This window comes from Copadichromis virginalis, linkage group LG23 (assembly GCF_057382275.1).
Source record: "Copadichromis virginalis isolate Kocher_CV1m ecotype Utaka linkage group LG23, C_Virginalis_male_GT1.1, whole genome shotgun sequence".
In the NCBI taxonomy this organism is placed as follows: Eukaryota; Metazoa; Chordata; class Actinopteri; order Cichliformes; family Cichlidae; genus Copadichromis; species Copadichromis virginalis.
Window position 1 is genome coordinate 9,898,501 of NC_140639.1, and position 10,384 is coordinate 9,908,884.

At 40.7% G+C, this 10,384-nt stretch overlaps 2 protein-coding genes across 5 annotated transcripts in view; one reads left to right on the forward strand and one right to left on the reverse strand.

Annotated features, from left to right (window-relative positions):
- LOC146680289 (cyclin-dependent kinase-like 5) overlaps positions 1-4,665 on the forward strand; it is a 53,341-nt gene extending 48,676 nt beyond the window's left edge. For all 4 annotated transcript variants that reach the window (XM_085449536.1, XM_085449539.1, XM_085449538.1 and 1 more), the window contains 2 exons: positions 811-972; positions 1,516-4,665. In XM_085449536.1, coding sequence (XP_085305662.1) covers positions 811-972; positions 1,516-1,875 — 522 coding nt within the window. In that variant the 3' untranslated portion in view covers positions 1,876-4,665. The remainder of the gene's footprint in view (positions 1-810; positions 973-1,515) is intronic.
- On the reverse strand, positions 4,666-9,548 carry LOC146680291 (retinoschisin-like). Its single transcript, XM_085449540.1, has 6 exons — positions 9,447-9,548; positions 9,105-9,130; positions 8,811-9,009; positions 6,873-7,014; positions 6,592-6,787; positions 4,666-5,132 (listed from the first exon to the last, which is right to left on the reverse strand). The coding sequence occupies exons 1-6, from the start codon at positions 9,499-9,501 to the stop codon at positions 4,980-4,982; spliced, it is 771 nt and encodes a 256-aa protein (XP_085305666.1). The 5' UTR covers positions 9,502-9,548; the 3' UTR covers positions 4,666-4,979.
- Positions 9,549-10,384: the final 836 nt, after the last annotated feature.

Here is a 10,384-nt window from a genome sequence, read left to right on the forward strand (position 1 = left end):
ATAAGTGACAGTTTGCTCAGATTCGGGGAGGGGGGGTTACATGCTGATGACAGAGCACAAATAAATGCAATCTGGCCAGGAGGAGGAATCAGGCAGTCAGACTCGGAGTCGGTGGAAAACGGCATTTACTGCATGAAGAGGATATCATTTGAACTGCGTTTGAATTACGCTCAGAAAACATCTTTTATTTATCAGAAACGAGTGGAGTGTTCTCTTCTCTTCCTCAGATCAGCAAACACATTGGGGTTTGGCTTCTGATGCATGTTTTTTGTCCGTTTTCTTTTTATTTCTTCTTCACTGCACTGGAGATCAATAAGTAACAACGCAGGTTATCAGATGTAACTTCACATTTATGTCTGTGATGAATGAGCGCATGTAAAGGGTAACATGAAACACAGAAATCTGTTTACTGAAGACGCTCATTTCCAGCTCAGACTCTGATAGAGTAGCTTTTGCATGACTCACAGTTCAAAATAATCCTTATTTAAGTTGATTAGCTGTCTAAAAAGCACAATTTTAGCTCTCTTTTCCTCTCAGGTACCTTTCTACTGATTGGCTGCTACTCAAAAACAGAAGGTGCAGGGATTGCCTATTCTCTCTGACATCATGCAGAACCAGAAGTAGAAAAAACTGTTAGAAATGAGTGCTTAGGCCAGTTGGAAAGAATATAAATTAACTTCATAAATAAAAACAGTTTAGCAGATTATGTGAGTGTTTTATGTTGCCCTAAACATTGTGCACTGCTGTCCTAGTCATGAGTGTGAAATGTGATTGGATGAGTAAATTATACCTCCGTGCTCTGTGTCACAGGTTTCCAGTGAAGGCGTGGATACGGTCATCCAAAAGTCCTCCAGGTCTTCAAGTCACCAGAGCAACCGCCACAGGTCACGTGACAAGAGCAGAGACCGGGACCAAGACCGAGACAGGGACAAGGACTGGCCGCCTGAGAAACTGTCCGATTCACACTCTTCGGTGAGAGTTCTCCTCGTGCGCTGTTGTGAAGTGCTTGATCTAAACATTTATTCATGAGCTGCGTTTCGTTACATACGCTCTTCCCGAGGAGAGCGCCAAATAGAAATAAGAGCAGGTATCCTCGTCTAGAAGATCTAATCAATGCAAATCAGCATCACCTGCTAACCAAGATGTCAGGGAGAGAAAAAACAGATGGCGAACACAAAGGGTGATAATTTCTTCTAGAAAAAATGCTCTTTTTCGCTCCTAAAGATTGAAATTTTGTATAAATGTTTCAAGAACTGAACTGTAACTGAGCCAAATAAGTTGTAGACTTTTATATTTTACCAATTTTCCTGTCTGTCCAGGATGATTTAGTAATCAAATAAACTGTGACTCAGATGTTGGTGTTTAATAAAAGCAAAGACACACCTTAATCCCTTCCCTGCAGTAATCATAAGAGACTGTCTGACTGGACTGATCGTCCGTCATCGACGGGATTAAACCTGTCGTGAGCGCAATTTTTCTTTCCTCTGATATTTTGTGTTCTGTCGTGTCTTTCAGAGCCAACCGCTGAAGTCGCTGCGCAAGCTCCTGCACCTTTCCTCCTCATCGTCCAACCAGACCGCATCTTCTGACATGCGCTACCAGCCGCTGCCTAACTCATCCTCTGCTCAAGGCGGTTTCACCGAGAGCCGGGGTCACTCAGGGGTCAGCACGCCCCAGCTCAAGGCCCGACAGTCAGCGTACCCGCTGCCCGGACAGCTGGATTCGGGCTGGCACACGTCCGCCCTGGGCCGCCCCGAGGGCAACCCCTACCCGGAGCAAATGAGCATCAAAGGAGGCCAGAACGGGCACGGCTTCGGACGCCCGTCCAGATCTCGTATGCCAAATCTCAACGACCTGAAAGAGACAGCTCTGTGATCTCCAGCGCCCCACTGCTCTCACGCGTGTGTCAGACTCCTCTGTTACCACCTCCCTCCTGTAACACCTGCTCCACACACACACACAAACACACACACCAAACCATCAGTTCAAACACTGCTTGCAAACAGGCCAAAAGCCTTTTTACGTCCAGATTTTTTTAAAGCTTCCATGTTTGATAGACTTTATATTAATACCTATGTAATTCTGATTATAATTTGTATTATAAAGTAAATATATTACAAATTCAGTGTATATATATATAAATGGATAGATAAAGTGTAGATTTTAAGTGTAAGTATTTTTGTTTCTATTAAATATAGAAATATAGTACATTTTACTGCGTAGTATTATTTAAGACTAATCTAAGGCATTCGAAGCAAATGCAGTTTTATCAGTTGTTACAATAGAGATTGGTAATGTCAGTATCTCGTGTTCATCTCGTCCAGGATTGTAATTCTGTGTCCAAGCTGTCTTGCCTATGGATGTGCTCTGTCAGACTGGTTACAGACGCTCAAATGTGCAACTGCGAGCCAGTGCAGCCGTGTTGAAATCTAGCTATAACCTGTGCAGTTTCTCTGAGCTGCAATTGACAATCTAAAAGCTTACGTTTTATTGCTCTTTTCCTTCTTTCTTTTTTCTGAAAAGATTTTAGGTTTTACGTCTTAAGTGCAGCCATTTTAGAAACTACGGTGCCATCAACTAACAGAAAGCCTAACCTACATCGCCCTCTGTGGGAGATATCGAAGCACTGCATTTCCTGTTTTCTGACTGAGATTGTCAGGCACATTTAGACTTTTCCATGCACTGTATGTGTAAATGACCATTTGCATAATATAAACCAATGTTACGCAAATAGAGCAAACCTCACAGTTTAAAACAAATGTGTATCTATACAAAGGAGATGCAGGAGCGTTAACGTGCCCTTACGGATGAATTATAACGTGTTCAAATGTTCTGCAATGCTTTGAGCAAACGTCAACAAACATCTGCAGCTGATAACAAAGGAAGTGGCTTTTCTCTGAAAACTACAGGATTCAATAAAGACTCTGTTGTTTGATTTTTTTTTTTTTTTTAACTTCCAAGTGGTTCTGCTTGTTTGACCAGTTAAAAACATGTAGAAATGCACCCAAAAAAAACCCCATTTAAAGTTTAACTGCTGTAAATGTAGATTTCTTTATTTTTTAGAAGGTAACAGCAGTTAGAGGAACAGATAAGCCATTCTGGGTGTATGTGGTACAATGACTCCCAGCCTGTGAAAATAACCCAAGCACCACTCCTCCACCTGTTAGCTATTTAACTCCACACATTACAATATTTAAAAGTGGATATTACAAGTTTTCTTTGTTTAATACACTTAAACTGTCAGTATTAGGGTAATGGAACAGCATCTCTTTTAGTAACCCTTTTAGCCAGACTGACTGACTGACCAGATGTTTCTGCCATTCATACGTCCATTTACTTGATTTGTATACATTCAGTTTTTCTACCAAGCACATTTTCCTTAAATATCAATTATATGAGTAATTAAACCTTTGATTTTGTTAATTTCAGCTGCATTTTACTCCAAATTATTACTTCATGTTTATTGAGGGTAAATAATAATTTTGTTTTGAGTTTACACTTAGCTGTTTCAACTATTTATCCATTATTTTAATTACTTCCACCTAACCATCCATTTAAAAGCTCCAGCTTTTTCAGCTAGTTTAATGTTTTCCAGCTGCTATTTTCCCATTTATTAAATACTTTAAGCTGAACTATTTTTCACATTTATCTATTTCTCTGTTTTCAACCGTTATTCCACTATTAGCCGTTCCAGCTGTTAGTTGAACGTCATCAGCCGTTATAATTTTTATTTTTTTGCAACAGTTTCTTTTCTTCTTCTCTTTTTTAATTGAAGCTAAAATATGCTTATCCCAGCCAATTATCGATGTACTCTGGCCTTTTCTTTCTTTAGCCATTTCACCATCGCCCACCTGTTTTCTGACTGAGGTCGGCTTTCCTTTAACATTAACCGTTCGCCCATTTCTTTCCACAGCTGTAGTATTTCTTTCAGCTGCAGCATCCTCGCCCTGGTTGGGAATCACTGTACTGCTGTATTTTTAACTGTTTGCACACACTGAACCACTTGGGATATGCTTTGGAGAAATCTTAAAATGGAAAGGCAGCGGGGGGCAGAATCTGTACTGTAACGTTGTTTTTCTGTTGGAAATAAAGTGCCATGAGAGTAGCTTGGCAGAAATAAATCCTAACCTTTTTAATGTTGCACTTTGAAGAGACTACGTGGCTCAGCAATATTGCTCTGTAAATTCTTCCTCACTTTCATGTTCGTGTGCGCAGTGTGTGAATATTGAAAGACGAGGGAGGGGGGGGCCCCCGCCGGCTCCTGCTGTAACGCGCTGAGCCCAGACATGACCGTGTCGTATTGTGTGTGGTGCATCTGTAAGGACTGTGCACACTCTGTACTTGACACGATACGTTTCTCTCTTTGGATTATTGTTTCGCTGAAGGAGCACCGTGTATTATATTAATACTGATGTGTGACTACTTGTTTGGTAATATTTATAACAGAGGATGTTTATCAACTGTTTAAATGAAATCAAGTATTAAGTTTGTGCTTTTATTACAGACACAAATTAGTAGCATAGTCAGTGTTTATCTGCTTTTTTTTTCCCAACAGAGCATTTACATGACAGCATAAACTCCCAGATGAATGCTTAACAATTTTAGATTATTCATGTTTACATATGTAACAGTAAATCTCAAATAAAACAAGCCCGTTTGATTTGACTCTGAACATGTAGAAGCTTTTTTATTTCCTGACGCAGTTAATAACTGCTTTATTGAAGGTAACAAATTTCAATTTGATCTGGAACAGTTTGGTGTTTACGTAACAGCACAATGCGCTTTTGGAAACTTTAATACAGACAAATAATCCATCAGAGGACACCAGAGATGTCCACCTGCCCAGAGAACTGTGAGCCTCACCAAATGGGGACAGACTAGACTTGTATCAAAGGATCTTACAGTGTTAGACAAATATTCCCCTTTTGGCAAGTGACAGGGTTGGCAGGGGAATGATGGTCAGTGAGGTAAGAAACACTTCAGGTGCATTTGTTCATGCACATCAGCAGCTCCATCCTCATGGCAATGCGGGTGTGCCAGCCCAGCGGCAGCAGGCGTATATAACGAGCCACAATAGGCGGGCGCAGCAGGTTTTGTACCGTGGAAGAGCGATCGGAGTTTCCGTAGAAGACCTAAACAAAAAGAAAGTACACAGCATTTAAACATCCAGAGTGCTCATTTTGTATCATTTACACACACAATAATCAGAAAAGGCTCATGAAGAGGACCTTCTATGATTACTTCCACCTCCATAGTTTTATTCTTTGAATAGCTTTGCATGATTTCACAGTTCAAAGTACTGTAATCCTTATTTATATTAACGGTGCAAACACTCAGTTCATCTACTATATGAATCAAACAATTTTAGCTCCCTTTGACTCAACTTTACTCTGATTAGCTTCTCATCATTAACCAGAAGCTTTGATTTGCACAGCTATGTGCATGATGTGACCATATTAGTATCCTATATTTTTGACAGCTTAGAAAGCCAAGCCAAATAAACTCGGCAGCAGCTATGTGTGGTGAACTACTAAATCATTCACGAGGACTTAAAGCAGTACCATATATATAGCAGAAAAGCATAATAGGTCCACATAAAATTACAATATAACAGCCTCTTAGTTGGATATATTTAAACACTTTAGTGTGTACTGATTGGTGTAGGCCAGAGATTTCAAACTCATTTTATATTGTGAGCTTTATGCGGCTCACTTCGAGCATAAATCAAATCAAAATTAATTTATATAGCACATTTAAAAACAACAGTTTTGATCATAAAATAAAAATAAAAATAAGACAAACACAACGCAAGACGAGACAAACATAGAAACCAACCAAATGATAATCAAACTATCTTACATCAAAGCCAGAGTAAAAAGATGGGTCTTTAAACGAGATTTAAAAGACTGAACAGTCTCAGAAGAGCGAATGGCAAAAGGGAGGTTGTTCCACAGTCTAGGAGCTGCAATAGCAAAGGCACGATCGCCTCTGGTTTTCAACCTAGACTTAGGTTGCATTAAGAGCATCTGGTTAGAAGATCTTAATGCTTTTATAGGATTATACAAATGAATAAGTTCTGTTAAATAGCTAGGGGCAGTGTTATTTAAGATTTTATAAGTGAGGTGGACAGATGAAATGCCCTTCTCTGTCAATGTAAAGATGTTTAACTGCACATATAAACCCTGAGATTACTGCAATTTAATAATAATGATGGATTGCATTTATATAGCGCTTTTCAAGGCACCCAAAGCGCTTTACAATTCCACTATTCATGGAAGAGGCTGCCATATCGCGCCATCGGCCCCTCTGGCCAACACCAGTAGGCGGTAGGTGAAGTGTCTTGCCCAAGGACACAATGACCAGGACAGAGAGCCCAGGGATCGAACCAGCAACCTTCTGGTTACAGATGAGCTTCCCAACCCCCTGAGCCACGGTAATCCCAATAACAGATCTCAGTTTTTCCAAATTACAAAGAAATAATGCTGAAGTAAATGAAAGTGGAAATTTTGGGGGTAATTTAAATGGTAAAAAAGGCCACAGGACTCAGTTATTATGATGCTTTCATATGTGACTCCTGTTTAGTGTACCTACCCTGTTATTCCCAGTCTGGTCTTTGTAGTAGATCCAGTTAAGAGTTTCTAAAGTGCGGTACTGGATGCTGTATTTAGTGATCCACTCATCAGCGTCGCAGCGGCCCTGGGTGAGGACACCCGACACCACGCTCACCTCCTTCAGGTCGATCTGGATCCACTGGTACTGATCGTTGAATTTGGACAGCCATGCGCACCTAACAAAGATTCACATTCCCAGTTATTTGTTTATCTGGGGTGCGCTGTGTGACACGAACTGGAGACTGGGTGGCCTTGACTCACCCAAAGCCCTGGTTGTTAAGGCGAGCCTTGTTCGGGATCCAGGAGGAGTACCAGCCGGTGTACTGGTCCTGACTGGAGCAGCTGATTTGGTCTGAGGTCACAGATCCAGATTCAAATCCCAGCGGTCTGTGGTACGGACATTCTGTGAAAGGAAACATTTCCAGGTTACTGTGGCATTAAATCGTATGAATTCCTGAAAATAAACACTTAGTAAACTTTCTAAACACTTCCAATGAGCTGGGATGCAGCGATTGGTTCGTTTTTGTGTTAAAAATGACTTAATGCCATTTGATGTTTTGAAGCAGAGCACAGGGTAGATTTAACTGAGCACAAACATTACACGTTCACATGGTAGCAACTACACTATGTTATGTTCTGTATGGGGTGGTCATGATGCTATACTATATGCCTTTTGCTTAGACGAGCAGTGAGCAACAGGTACCAACAACCTTACTGACATTGTGCAAGCACAACAAAATTACTGTTGTGCTAAGCTCATCAAATAACAAAAAAAAAAAAAAAAAAAAGTAGAAAATGTTAGAAATATGAAATATCAAAATATTGGATTAACATTGTCAAAAAACAACAACTGCATATTTGCAGAAAACCAAATCAGCACAAAGATCTCACACCAGCTGTCAGCACTGTTGTGGAGAGGTGATGAAATGGACTTGTTTTGCAGCCACAGGACCAGGACACCTTGCAGTCATTGAGTCGACCGTGAGCTCTTCCGTATATCAAAGTATTCTAGGGGCAGATGTGAGGCCACGTGCCCCGCAGTTAAAACTTGCGCAAGACTGGGTCATGAGGCAGGGCAATGATTAAAGCCCAGCAGCATCTCTATCAAGGAATCAAGGTGCTGCCAAGGCCGAGTCAAAGTCCAGACCTCAGCCTCACTTTAATGCTTTTCACCTTAACCTCAATGAACTCAAGGAATGCTGTGAAGAAGCGTGCGACAAAATCCCTCCGCAGTGATATGACAGAATGATAAAGTCATATGGAAAACAATAATTTCAAGTCATTGCTGCATAATGCTTCTGCAGTTTCACAATAAATAATGACACGGTGGAATATGTCATGTGTCGTCCTTCTTCTGATGCATTATTTACCCAATGTTTAAGACCAGGTAAGGACCAGATGGTTTTCCCGGTTGGTTAAACCAAAGAAGTGAAACAGGGTTTACTTTCTTTTTTCCATGATGATAAATTGACTTCAGGTAATAAAAAATATATCAGTTACTTCAGATGAAAATTACTCCCTCTCACCCCTGACTGGATTGGTTTGAAGCTGTCAGAAAAGCGGATGATAGAAGTGATAGAAGAGCTGCCTGAAATGAAATGTTTATTCCATTTTAAAGACATTAAGAACGCAGCAAAGTATCCTCTTCCAGCTTTTCCTCGTGTAATAGTCCAACTTTGCTAATCAGAACTCTTGCATGATGAGGTAGAAGAAAATGATCGGGGCATTTTCTGATGTGTGCTTCCTTTGCTGGTATCATAGGTGAAGGTCATGGCCTATTTGGGCTCCCTAATCTGTTCGTCGCATTCCAGCACAGGTAATGAGATTATCTGAAAAGCATTTGCCTGTGCAAGCTTCTTCCTCACAGCTGTTCATTTCTTAACCTTCAGTGCAAGCCTCTTTCATCTTACAGGCTGAAAAACTGCAAGATCAGAGAGGTGATTGTGCACTGCTGCAGCATGAAAGCACATGAGGACACAGCCAGCCTCCATCAGCTGTTTGATCCATCACAGATGTTAAATAAAGATCCACAGGACACAACTCTGCCCACCATTCATCTTCACATGCGTGACTTTCTCCTGCAAGTTAGTGTCCTTTGTATAAAGGGGAACCCATTAATCACTTTTTAAAACCTAAAAAAGGGCATCCAGCATGAGTATAAGTGAAACAGACAGAGGACTACACAGGTGGAGTTCTCACCTGGCATGCAGTTCAGCAGGTGACTTTGAGATGGTGGCGGTGTTGGCAGTGAGGTCGGGGGAACAGGTGGGATGACAGCAGGGATGCGTGCAGACTCGCAGTCACAGGTGCAGGCTTTCGCTTTTGTGCTCCAGGTTTCGATCACCTCCTGGTCCTCCTCCTGCAGGTCCAGGTCCTGGATGACCTCCTCCTCCTTCTCCTGGAGATCACACAGGGTGGAATGAATCGAGAGTTTGCTCTCAGAGTTTAAGACTTTTAAACCACATTTTAGACCTTTTTGAGACTCTTTCTTACCTCCTCTGAGTGAACAGTGACAAGGGCTATACACCCCATTGACAGAAGCATGAAACGTAAGAGCAGATGATAGAATAAAATGTGTAAGAAAAAAGAAAATGACCTAAAAGAAGCACCATGTCAAACAATCTTATGAATTATTGGATTGCATCTGAGGATTGCATGAAGGAAACACCAAGGAAAAGCTTTTTACCCTCTTTATAATTTCACTTGCAGCAGCAGCATTTTTGTGTAGTACTACGCACTGCTGTTTTAATAACTTGTGGGACCATTAGCATTATCATAAAGGCACAATAACTGTTGCGATTATTTTAAGGGAGGATCAGCTGCACAGTGACTTACCCTGAGAGAGAAGCAGGAGGAAAAGCACAGCAGCTCGACAAGCAGGCATCTCCATCTTTCCTCTTCAGCTGTGCTGAAATGAGATGTGTATGATACCCACTGCAAGTGGATGGGATTACTGTAATCCACAGGCCTGCAATGGCCTTACCTAATGCTCCTTATTGGCCCTTAGACACCTCCCTCAGGTGCTCTTGCACTGAATGTCATCACCTCATCAATAAAAAGTGGGCATCATTCGTGATGGCAGTGGTGTCTTTGAGGTTTTACACTCAGTTGAAAAAGCTAATTTTGTCACTAAGGTCATTTATGGTCCTATTATACATCACACATTTGTTTTTATCATAAATATACTTTTTCATTTATCTGTGCCTGATAAAGGCTGCTTTAGGTAAGCCATATCTAGACACAGACCAGTACCAGCGAATTAGTATTCAGTTTGGGTACAAACAAATATGATCAAATAGGCCTGAAAGCAGCAGGTTTGTCTATGACAAAAAAATCACTTTAAATTCAAAGAAATCAGAAATAGTTACAAACATTTTAATATTCGTTTAATATGTTTGACTTACACTGGGATGGATCACAGTTACCCACAATTGCCATCATCCATAAAACTCACAACCTACAAGTTTAATAATTTGTTTAAAAAGGCTACTGTAAATATAGGCGGAGATTTTAATTTTGTAAGTTTGAGAGTTACTTACAATTCAGAGTTATCCCAGCATGAAGAGATGGGATGTAATCTCACATCTGCTTGTTTTTGTCAGTTATCTGGCTGATAATTGTAATTTATAACATGACAAGTTGCCCTAAGGTGCCTGAAATCTTATAAAAGCTGGTTGTTTAAATGTGGGTCAAAAAGATGACCATGGCAGATGTTGCAAGTTGATTGTTCCAAAAGTCTTATTTCTAGAATATTGAAGCTTTGCAGTGACGTT

Bases quoted from the DNA above. Each gene is read 5' to 3' on its own strand.
- LOC146680291 (XM_085449540.1), bottom strand. From the start codon at position 9,501: ATGGAGATGCCTGCTTGTCGAGCTGCTGTGCTTTTCCTCCTGCTTCTC. The intron at 9,131-9,446 runs GTAAGTCACTGT...TGGGGTGTATAG, and splicing joins CCTCCTGCTTCTCTCTCAGG to CCCTTGTCACTGTTCACTCA. The intron at 9,010-9,104 runs GTAAGAAAGAGT...TGTGATCTCCAG, and splicing joins TCACTGTTCACTCAGAGGAG to GAGAAGGAGGAGGAGGTCAT.